Source organism: Labeo rohita, chromosome 13, assembly GCF_022985175.1.
Source record: "Labeo rohita strain BAU-BD-2019 chromosome 13, IGBB_LRoh.1.0, whole genome shotgun sequence".
Taxonomy (NCBI): domain Eukaryota; kingdom Metazoa; phylum Chordata; class Actinopteri; order Cypriniformes; family Cyprinidae; genus Labeo; species Labeo rohita.
Window position 1 is genome coordinate 32,890,312 of NC_066881.1, and position 12,550 is coordinate 32,902,861.

Consider the following 12,550-nt stretch of genomic DNA (forward strand, 5'->3'; position numbering starts at 1 on the left):
CTTCAGTGTCACATGATCCTTCAGAAATCATTCTAATATGCTGATTTATTATCAGGGTTAAAAACAGTTGTGCTGTTTTTTTTGTTCTTTGGAACCTGTGATATTTTTTTTTCAGGATTCTTTGATGAATAAAAAGTTAAAATAAACAGCATTTATTTAAAATAGAAGTCTTTTCTAACAATATAAACTTCCATTTAAAAGTTTGTGGTCAGTAACTTTTTTCTTTCTTTTTTTGATCAAATAAATGCAGCCTTGATGAGCATAAGAGACTTCTTTAAAAAAACAAGTCTTACTGTTCCCAGAAGACAGAGGAAAGGAAGTCACACAGATTCAGCGCAAAATGAGTAAATGATGTCATTTTCGGGTGAACTATGGCTTTGTGTAGTTGAAGCCAATGGACAGGGTAGGAGTCAGATAACTAGTAGGACAAGCGACACAGATAGCGCTACTGTAAAGAATCGCATCAGCACAGGAAATATGTTGTTCCTCTTCCTGTGACTCAACAGGTTTGTCTTTGTTTGAATGCGGTTTATTGATTCAGACCCCGGTTCTCTCCAGGCATTTCCTGACGCTGGAGTAGCTGGACATGTGCGACTCTCTTGTTGAGGAGGTTTATTTTGGGGGAGAAAGTATCCCTACACCAACATTCCAGTATTTGCTCTAGTATTCCCGCTGGAAAGTAATAGAGTGGAAAAGAAAAGAAGGACTTGTTTGAGAAGCCTGGAAATCCGTTCGGTTCACTTTTATGTGTATGTGTAAATTATTGTCAGCGCTGTGTTTTGTTACTTTTACGGTGCTCTAAAGCTCTCTATTGACCCCTCAGGCCAAGAAAAACAACAGTAGTGTGTGAATGAGGGACATGTGACTCTCTACAAGTCTAGTTGAGGGAATATCTTGTAAAACTGAACTACCATCAATGCACAAATTATAATATTTTAAAACTGTCTACTTCAAACGAAACATTCATCTACATCCGCTTAACCGTGACTTTTTTTGGCAGAGGATATTTAAAGCAGCCTGATGCTAATTTAACTGTAACGGGACGCTGCACATGAGCAGGTGTTTCTGCTCTTTCAAGACACGATGACCTGACGGGTCACATTCTCCGCTCGCATTGACTTTGCGAGAGCTGTACTGACGTCTGACAGGAACATCTCAGGCGTGAGATTTGCACTGGTTCTCGTGTGAAAAGACAAAGTGAACATGACAAGCAAACAACCTCATCTGGAAGTCTGTGTGTTTTGGACCAATGAGGTTGGATGTCTTATAGGAAGTCTGATGTGTGTTTGCATGGTTCAACATTTTGTGTTGGTTCTGGAATGAGGTTTTTATAAAGTAATCATCCTTAAATACAACTCTAATCTTAAAATCAGTGAGTAATGACAGGTGGACCATGCTGTTTAAGTTCATGATCTCAGCCTTCAAGGCATTAGTAATCATTAGTAATGATCTGAAAAGTGTGTGCTGCATATTATATAGAACTTTTCAGCTAAGATCATGAATAGCATAGCAGTTAAGAGTGTGGTAACAGTAGCAGATTACCGTTTACCAGATTCAGTAATATGCTGTAGTGATTAATTAGTAGGACTGGGCAATATGACTTATATATGATATATATATATATATATATATAATATCATATGAAATTGATGTTTAAACATTGTCATTAATGAAGAAGGAATATATAAATATATGTATTATTATTATTATATTTATTATTATTATAGAAACTATTACATAATATATTCATTTGATTATTATTACTACAATATAACATTAAAACTTCTTTGTTTACAACTAAACTCTGTCTACAGAGCATTTACCTTTCAATTTAATGTTTATTTTCCCCCAATTCTGTTTTCTGTTTAAATTTTGTTTTTAATCTGAATTCTGTAATTTATAATTTAAAACAATTTATCATCTGAAAAAAATCCATCAAACTTTTTTTTTAAATTTAAAACAACAACAACAAAACATTAAATTGACAAAAATAATTAGCTGAAAATAAATCAATAAATTTACAACAAACCATTGCATTTTTATTTTTGGTCAAATATGGTGTTTTGTAAAATGAAAGTAATACGATATTTATGTTTTATATATGTTTCTATATTATATATAATATAATATATATTTTTATATAATAAAATATTATATATATATATATATATATATATATATATATATATATATATATATATATATAATTCATTTTATTTATTATTATTATTATTATTATTATTATATATTTATATATTATATAGTTTATATAATTATTACCAATAATAATAATAATAATAACAGCAATACTTTGAAAGTAAAGTTTATTTTACTATATAATAATAATAACTATGACTAACAATAAATAGCCAGATTTACTCAAAACTTCATTATTGATATTGTTGATTTTTTTTTTAAATCTATAATAAAAATTACTTAATAATACATAATAATAATAATGGCAAAATGCAATTTTTTAATAATAAAAATAATAATCTAAAATTATGTCTGAAATGTATTAATATTTTATAATAAAATGTCTTTTTAAAAGGAATAATAATATTGGTAGTAATAATAATAACAACACAATGCAATGTTTTAATAATAATAATACTACTAATAATACTTTGAAGTTTATTTTACAATACTAAAATATTTCTGTCATCATTTCCATTATAGATATAATAAATTACTCAAAAATGTATTACTGATATTGTAGTTTTTTTTTCTTTTTGATAAATATCCATATTGATTTAATGCCCAGCCCTAGAAGTTTCTACAGTAGACGCTTCGGCTTGTTTTACAGAATGTGGCCGGCTCCTATTTTTACTTTTACAATGACCAAACTCTCAAAATATAATGATTATTTCACAAAAAGTGTGTATGGTGACATTTCTAAACGTGTTTGCTGTGTTCTTGACAACCTTAAATCTAACCGTAACCTACTTCTAGGCCTATAAGAATGTTGCTCAAGCCTCTAAATCCAGCGCCAGCCCGAACACTGCTCCAGAACCAACAAGGATGTTGAGCGAGGAACATGTGTCTGTCTGAAACGGTACCTTCCAGAGCAGCACCGCCAGCAGCAGGAAGATGAGGATTCCCACGAGGAGGCTGATGGCGATGATCCATCCCACCACGTAACCCCTGGGCTCCTGACTGTGAAGGGCCTCAAACACCAGCTGCAGGACAACACAAAGAGAGTGAACATACACACGCACGCCAGACAGGACAGAGCACGTCATAACCTCACTGACTTAAATAAACACATTAGAAATCGTCATTTCTCAGCGGGACTTTACAGACTATGAATCACCGTGTTGTTTCCTGAACTTTATAATGTCTGCGCTGAGTCTACAGTATATTGGGCATTGACTCAATCAAAAGGAAATGAGATTTCATTCTTCGGAATCAACAAATCAATCAAACGCACGTCTGCAAAAGTTTGCATTAATCCAGATCATCACAGAACACCAGCAAGAGTTCATTGTTTACAACTGGAAGTCATTATTTGGAGTTTAAATGAATGACTATTTTTGGACAGACTTACCCTCTGAATAACATACATATACAGTTTTATGCACAATATGTGTTATATAGCATACATGCTTGCTGACCCTTAAATGTGGAAGAATTTCACCTCTGAAACCATAATGTACTGCCACAAAAACACAGCCAACAGTTCCCTCAGTGGATCTGGATGTAAATGTTGCATGAAAAGCTAGCAGAAAATCCGAGGCTGGAGCGAGATGCCAGCCTAGATAAATCTCGCTTCGGCTTCTGGCCACAATTTCACTCCTTCAATGTGAGGGTCCATGTAAAAAAAACAAAAACATTTGCCATTTGCAGCAAATGAGAGATAATATCTCTTGTTACTTTGAAACAGTAATGAGATAAAAATAAGACTTTTGATGAAGTTTAGAAGAGATCTTAACCTGAAACTGTGCTCAGTTACCAAAATAACGTTATTCTAGCATTATTTACTTACTATTATAGTATTTAATAGGATTTTTAAAATACATCTATTTTTAATGTTTTAGTTTCATTTTTAGTTTACTCATTCATTCATTTTTATTTATTTATTTATGGATTCTGTAATTTATGATTTAAAGCAAATTTATCATCTAAAATAAATTTAAAAAATCATAAAATTTCCAAATTTTTTCAAAAAATGTTACATTTACAAATACAATCATCTGAAAATATACCATATATATAATATATCAATATACATTTACAACAAACCACTGCATTTTTATTTTTGATCAAAAATGGTGTTTTTCACAAAGGAACTAATATTTAAATTTGATATATAATTGCACATAAATCAAAACATGGATGAAAAATAATAATAATAACAACAATCATTATTTTTATTAATATTACTACTGATTTATTGATAGTGTAACTTCAAAAAAATATGACAAATATATTAATATTTTATAGTAAAATGTACTTTTAAAAGTAATAATAATATTGTAAATAATAATAACACAATGTAATGTTTTAATCATAACAACAATTATTATTATTACTACTACTGCTTAATTGATAGTGTAACCTGAAGAAATTATGACAAAAAAATGCCACTTGCAGCAAATGGGAGATAATATCTCACTTGTTACTTTGAAAAGGTAATGAGATAAAAATAACATTGTTGATGTTTAGAAGAGATCTTGAAACCTGAAACTTCTCAGTCACTGAAATGCTTTATTATTTTTATTATTTGTTTATTTTAGTATTATTTACTTACTATTTTAGTATTTAATATGTTTTTTTAAATATTTAATTTTTTATTTTAGTTTTAATTATTCTTAATCATTTTATTTCAGTCAGACATTTTCTTTTTTCCTCCTTTTTTTAATATTTACATTTTATTTCAGCTTTGTTATAGTTTTAGTTTGATGCATTATACTAACTTCAGCAATGAAAACTTAATATCAAACTTAATATCATCTTGATTTTAGACTCTTATTGTATGACAACTATTAAGTCTCATTTATATACAATACATTTTTATTTCTTGTCTTTTAAGGGGATCTGGGTGAAAACAATAGTTAATTTTAAAAAATATTTTTTATTTGTTTTTGGGGTTCTTTAACATTTCCATTTATTTTGCTTTATTTTTTTTTTATTTTACTGTAGTTTTAGTAATTTTGGTACTTAAGCCTAAACCTATTTTATTTCAAGGCAAAATTTTCTTTTAAGTTTGGCTTTTAATCAGTTTAGTTTTAGTTAAAAAATAAAAGCAATGCATGATACTAACGTCAGCAATGAGAACTATAAAAGAGCAACACTATCTTCCTCTGCATGCTGTATCGGAAACTGAAGTGTAAGATATAAATATTGCACTAAATATATCTCAAGCACTTCTTAAGTTCAGATGACTAAACTAATGATGCAGCAGAATATAAAGGTTTAGCATTCAGAGTCAGTCTGTCATTTCCAATTAGTTTGTGTGGTTGCGAACATGATGGAAGCGATACAGTTGAAACACGCTAGAACACTGTGTGGTATTAATGCTTATACATGAGCAATGCCATTTGTAAATGAGAGCTGCATGTCTACTGTTTGCCCCAGGGAGCGTCGTGTGTGACTTAATAACAGATTGCTTTGGGACCAATGCATTTTCTAAGTGCTAAGGGCAGAAGGGGGCACAGACACTTTTAACAGCCCTATTAGGAATTGGCCACTACACTACAAATGAGGGCTGAAACTGGGTCAGAAACTCAATCAGCTGAGAGCAAGGCTGAGCGAGATGCCATGGCACCAGACACCCGGTCCCATATTCCTTCAATCAATCGACACGCCGAGGTCTGCAGCATTAGGGGCCACTGTTCTCCAGCACAGCTGTAGAGTAAAAAAAGCCCCCTACTCTCATATGAAGGGCAAACTCGAGCCGGATCTCAGCAGTGACTAAGAGCTGATGAGCTCATGCGAACGGACAACTTAATTTTCTTCCGTGCATCGGGGTCCTGATCGCTTTCAAAGACAATAATCTATTCACTTTCAGTCTTACATTAAAAACAACCAGCATGTCAGATGGAGTCTCTGAAGCTCTGAGTCTAGTTTACCGTTTTAACGGTGCAAATATGCTTGGCAAGAGATGCTTTATTGTTGGATTGGATTATTCATTCGTTTAATCACTTACAGAAGTCTCCTCTGGAAGCCCGGTTGAGACCTCCACGGCCCTGTTGTCCAGCTGGACGTGACCTCGTGTCACAAATTGGATCACAGAGGAGCTGTCCTACAAACCACACACAAAGACAGACCGGGGTTATTACAGTTAAAACTGAAACTAAAATTAAAACCATATATTAAAAACAAAACATTTTTGTTACTTGAAAAAAATGAAACATTAACTGGAATAAAATATTTATAAAAACTTTTTATTTCAGCTAGCTGCCAAGGCAACATTTCTCCTTTTATTTTAGTTTAACATACTGAAATAACTAAAAATATAACTTATATAATACTGAATAAAAAATAGACAAAAACTACTAAAAATGACAAAAACACAACAAAATTGCTAAAATTTTAACAAAAATTAACATGAAAACAGAATTTTTTTTTTATTTATATACTATTATAGCATTTATTAATGTTCAATTAGCTTTTAATTTAATATTTTTTTGTTTTAATTTTAGTAATTTTGTTAAGTGCTTTTTTAATGTTTTAAATATTTCTATTTAGTTAAAACAAAATATTTATATTTATTTTTGTTTTCATTTAAACATCGTTTTAGTACATCAGCACCTCAGTTCTATGGAAGCCCATTTCCGTCACGTAAGATAAAAAATTATGCCTTAAGTTGAAATTATGAGATACTTAAGTTATTACAAGACAAAAAATCTAAATTATGATTTACTATGTCGAAATTATGACTTTAAAAGTCATAATTATAAGATAAAAGTTTAAATTATGACTTTAAAATGTTCAAAATTATGACATAAAGACTTCTTCATTCTTAAGTATTATGATTTATGCCATAAAAAGTCAAAATTATGATATACTTAAGTCATAAATATGAGATAAAAAGTTGAAATTATGACTTTAAAAGTCAAAATTATGACTTGGGTCATAATTACAAGATAAAAAGTCAAAATTACAAGATAAAAAGTCAAAATTATGACTTAAGTTATCATTTCAACTTTTTGTAATGATGACTTGAGTCATAATTTCGACTTTTAAAGTCATTATGACTAAGTCAAAATTATAACTTATAATGTTGAAATTATGCGATAAAAAGTCGAGCTTATGACTTAAGTCATAATTACAAAATAAAAAGTCAAATTTATGACCTAACAATGTAGAAATTATGAGATAAAGATTTAAGTACTGTATGTCATACTTAAGCATTAAGACTTATTTCATAATTTTGACTTTTCATCTCGTAATTATGACTTGGGTATGTCATCATTTCAACTTAAGGTATGATTTTTTTTTCCTTACGTGGTGAAAATGGGCTTCCATACAGTTCAGACAACATTTCTATTTTTTTTTAAAGTTGTTAAAATTTCAATTTCAGTTTCAAATTTTATTTAGGTTTATCATTTAAAATTTATATTTTATTTATTTCAGCTTTATTTCCAATCTTGTAAAACAATGTTTAATAGCTTTAACTAATGATAACAACACTAAATGTAAATTTCCATTATTACTGAGTGGCATTTTATGACAAAATATTTGTAGCAAAATATCTCATTATTACTGTTGTTTACCACTTTTTGATTAGGTTATAAAAATAAGGGTGTATTTAAATGATGAAGTGCGACTGATCTGTCACACTAAATGAGATCCTTTATTTTTACTTATACTTCTTTTTGTCAGTAGCTTGCTGTGTAGCTAGTTACTTTTTAGCTAACTAAAGGTTACAGGTTTACATTTACTGTAGTTAAACAGCTGATAATTTAGTTAACTAATTAGTTTGAGCTATAACTACAAGAATCGGGACAGTATTTTAACTAGTTTAGTAGCTTGTTGCTTCAATTTTACAACAATTCTTATTCACACACCCTAAAGACCTGTACTGACATTACAATAACTACAGCAATAACTCACCCTCTGTAGTATTTCAGTGTTCAGTAGCATTTGCACATCTATACTCGTGGCTTCTTCTTTAGCCTGAGAGCTCAGACTGCAGGAAATAGTTAGACACGCTCTGCCAGGCCGGTCACAGTCCTGTTGACACAGGATGCCATCAAAGATTCACCCGTTCAGCACAAAAACTTGTGTGAAATGAGGATGAGTGTTTTATGGGGCATTAAATGCTGTGATCCACTGCACTAATGTACATGCATTGACAAAAATGCCTATCAAACAACATTAAATATGCAACTATGGCTCATTTCCAAGCGCTAAACGCATTTAAATGCCCTTTTCACACTTTTTCTTCTGAACTATGAACAATAAAGTGCGTTGTCATACCAGAACTTTTCTGCCCGATTTGGTGAAGAAAGCAAAAATAGTGTGGAAGATGCTCTCCTTGTCCTGTGGGATTGTGCAGGGTTTGGGGTTCCTGTGCCACGTGCAGTTCCCTCGACTTTCGGATACCTGCAGACAAACAGAAAGCAAAAAAATAAAAAATAAACAATCAGAAAATCTCACAGTGGAAATTTTGGATTTGCCTCATTTTTTAAGTTTGCATTATTGATTTTACTTTCCTGATTAATACTAAATGTGATTTTGCCTTGACTACTAGTTGCAATTTTTAGTAAACTGAAAATGTTGGCTTACTCAAATATTTTTGGGTCTACTGAATTTAATTTGTCATGGTACTTAGTTATTCAAATCAGCTTAATTTTTTCATATTTTGAATGTTTTTGAAAGTGCCGAGATGCTCGCAGACATTATAATTTATCAAGTGAGCTCAGACCTGCTAAGCAATTCAGATAACGAAAGGAAGTTCTTTCCCAGTGGGAGTTGGGAAGCCTTTCTCTGACAGCATGTCCCATCTGGAGTGATTTAATGTCTCGCTGCCCCTTCCTCGCCTCTGCCCCCGGGGAACACTTCACCTCTTCCTTTAACCAGCATCCTTTCCAGTCAGACCTCCATAGAGGAAAGCATCTGAAGACCTCACATTGTCTTCTGTCAAGTCAAAGGAAGGATCTCTGTCTGTTTCACACAGGTTTCTACGAGCCCACTTGTGTGAGTCTCATTCAAGGGCTGATTTCACTACAGTACTGTTAGCTTCCCTTGACAGTGTTTTAGGAAATACGAAACACAGGCTTAATGGAAAAACACTTCTGCTAAATATTACATTATTCTTGCTCCTTTTGTGACACTTTCATGTGAAATGTCTGGGGAGTGGCACTAAAATTGCTTTCAATTTTCCTGGAAACATAAACGTGAATCTGGCAATGTTTTATGATGCTGGTTGCAGCACATGTGGTGGCAGTTTGAAACTAAATATCTGGATAATAGCACTAAAATCTACACTAAACCCTATCCTACCTTAACAATACTGTCAACAAAACAAACTTGAGATTAAAACATATTTTCTGAAGCAACCATGCCATTTTAGCTTGCTTTTATAAGTTTGTACCTGATTGCATCACATCTACATTGTAAGTGCAATGCTGTACTAGGTGTGCTACTGAGCAAGTTTAGATTTAAATGTATTTATGGTCAAAAAACATTGTATTTTTCGCAATAATTTTGAAACGATTCGTTCGACCAGTTTTGAGGGAAAAGTCTGTAAACCTCTACCTTCTATAAGCCTACTTTGCTCTGATTGGTCAGCTGGCCAAGTCTGTTGTGATTGGTACAGAGAGTAGTACTTCAACAAGTTAGCGAGTGCAACAATCTGTGTTGACAAGTCTGTGGTTGTTTTTGATGTCCGCAGGTTGAATCGATCCCAATAATGTCATATTTAGCCCCTGGAATGCAAATTTTTACACCCCAGAATGCGATTTTTAATGGGGGACCCCCCTCAAAATGCAATAGCGCTAATTTTGAGTATAAATTTATTGTGAAAACCTGGCAACCCTGCACCTTTACATAAAACAAGAACAGTGCTCAAATCCGTTCTTAAAATAATGTCATAATTACATTTTGTTTAACACTTAGGCAAGTGAATCGTGCCCACAACTAAAATTTAACTGCTACACTGTAAACACTTAACAAAACAATAACTTATAAAACAACACAGTTTGTCAACCAAAATACGTCTAAGTTACATTCTTTATTATTAAACGAAGTAATGAAACAAACTCGCTTTCACAGCGCAGAACACAGCGTCTTCTCGACATGATTTAAACACTAACTAGCTGAAGTTGTGGGCAAGTCAGACTGTTCATATTTCGCCGGCAGGCTGGGATTTTGCTAATGTTACCGAGTGACATAGATCGTAATGAGCAAAAGACCTGAAAAATATGATGACTTGTTAAGGCGATTCTGGATCGACTTTCTTTTGAGAGACAATATCTTCATGTATAATGCACTTTTTAGATTAACAGCTGCATGTTCAATGTTCACATTGATGGACTGCCACATTACAAACTGCAAAAAATATATTTTTTGAAAACCCATATGACCTGCTCTATAAAATGAGGCCAGAAACCAGAAATACACTACAAGCATGTGCATGCAAACATTAGCTACACGAGTTAAAATTACTATGTCATCTTGTTCAGAAACATATCAGTTTGAAGTCAATCTTGCTGAGCATGTTAGGTAAAGTCTATTTATTTATAGCTGGCAACCTGAATAATAACAGACCAGAATTAAATGACATTTAAAGGTAGTTTGATTGCCTCATTAAGAACAAACTGAGGCTTGTTAATGCCACAGTAATGCAAGAATGCATATAAAGTGTGTTCAACACAGTTGTATACAGTACTTGCCAAGCATTTACTTTTACATTTAAGTACTTGCTTCTGTTTATTAAAGTAGGTCATTTGGTGGTTTTAAGGGTCAATTTAACTCAAATTATAAAAAACATATTACTTATATTAAGCCACAATAAAGGTTTTCTGTTTTGTACCTGACCCTTTGCTGTTTTTCAAAGTGTTGATTTTTGGCAAATTGCATGGAAACCAAAGGGGGTCAATTTGATCTTGAGCACAAAATTTGTACAGGCTTTCCAAAACACATTTTTTATGTTGCATGTACATTCATGACCCTTAATGAGAAAATGTCACCAAATGCATAGTTTAACAAGTGTTTCAAGCTGTTTAATTGTGGGTCAAATTGACCCGAACACAAAATGAGGGTTAAAGTATGTTTGGAAGCCAGCTCATAAGGTTTTTAACAAAGCTGATGTCAACCCTCTCTAATTTAAGACATCTCATCAGCATCGAGGGACCAACCCAAGCTGTTTATGTAAAAATGCCTCATATGTTTTCAGTCATGTGAAAAGTGGAATTCCTCCACGTGTGCATTTTTAATTAGGCCGAGTGTTTATGCTGTCCATGTGGGCGCCTGGGAACGTCCGCTCCTCCTTGAGTCGAGTTACCCGGCGTTGCCACTGTGCTGCAGGTTAGTTGGGGTGAACAGAAGCATTTCCCCAAGTGTCCCATTCCACCCTTTCGTGCAAACCATTTAATCCTCTCGTAAGTGATTCCATATGGGACGTACAGGGTGGGATACAAACCTCCCCCGTCCTCCCGTTCACAGTAAACAGGTTGATCCCTGACCTGATCTAGCAATATCCAGAGGTTAAATCAACATAGTATGTGGTGCTGCTCTTGAATTTCTACCCTCTGTATAAGCTTATTATAAGGCACTATCTGCACTGGCTCTGTAAACCCCATTTCTCACCTCTGAATTAAGTATAAGCCTGAGGATGTTGACCTCACTGTATGAGAACAGGACATAATCAACACGCTGCCCTCGCTTCTATTGATACAATATAGATAAAGCCTAGATCTGTATATTTAACTTCAAAACATGCAACAATTATGGCATTTATGAAGTACTTTAAATAATGTAACCTTAAACTTCACCTTAAGCAGAAGCAATGTTTTAAAGGTAACATAAGTAGGGCATAACTGACAATGGACCACTGAATAATTGAACATTTAATGCATGCAATACAGGCATAATGTGAAGCCTTACAAGCAACAATCCAGCATTAATTATTCAACTTGCACCATGATTATCAAGAAGAGCTTTTTGTCCCTAAAATGCTCCTTAAAAGTACTTACTCTACCAATAAACCCTCAACAAGCCGGCGGCAACATTTCAAATGTGTCTGTAGCAAAATAACAGCAAAGTTATATATGCAAGGAATAATTCATGACAGGACCATGCAATTATTGTAAACCAATGCATCCTAAGGTGGCAATGTAGCTATGATGCAATCTACATTAATTTTAATCAAGTCAATGCAGCAGTAAATGCTACATTGCCTCATCTATGCACATACTGTCAGTTTGGCTTGCTTATAACATGCGTTTAAAAACACAATGTGCTAACAGTTATAATATATTATAGTATGTTATTTGTATTTTTTTAAACTGAACTTTAAACTGAAATATTAATGGTAATATTTCTTATTTGATAAATAAATTAATGAATGAATATTATTAACATTTTATAGTCATATTGATAT

The 12,550-nt window shown here is 32.7% G+C and overlaps 1 protein-coding gene across 1 annotated transcript in view; it reads right to left on the bottom strand.

Moving 5' to 3' along the window:
* Nucleotides 1-12,550, bottom strand: part of itga9 (integrin, alpha 9) — a 106,731-nt gene that overhangs the window by 5,803 nt on the left and 88,378 nt on the right. Inside the window, exons 24-27 of the mRNA XM_051126216.1 lie at nt 8,425-8,550; nt 8,059-8,178; nt 6,149-6,244; nt 3,060-3,179 (exon numbers count right to left, since the gene is read on the bottom strand). Coding sequence (XP_050982173.1) covers nt 3,060-3,179; nt 6,149-6,244; nt 8,059-8,178; nt 8,425-8,550 — 462 coding nt within the window. The remainder of the gene's footprint in view (nt 1-3,059; nt 3,180-6,148; nt 6,245-8,058; nt 8,179-8,424; nt 8,551-12,550) is intronic.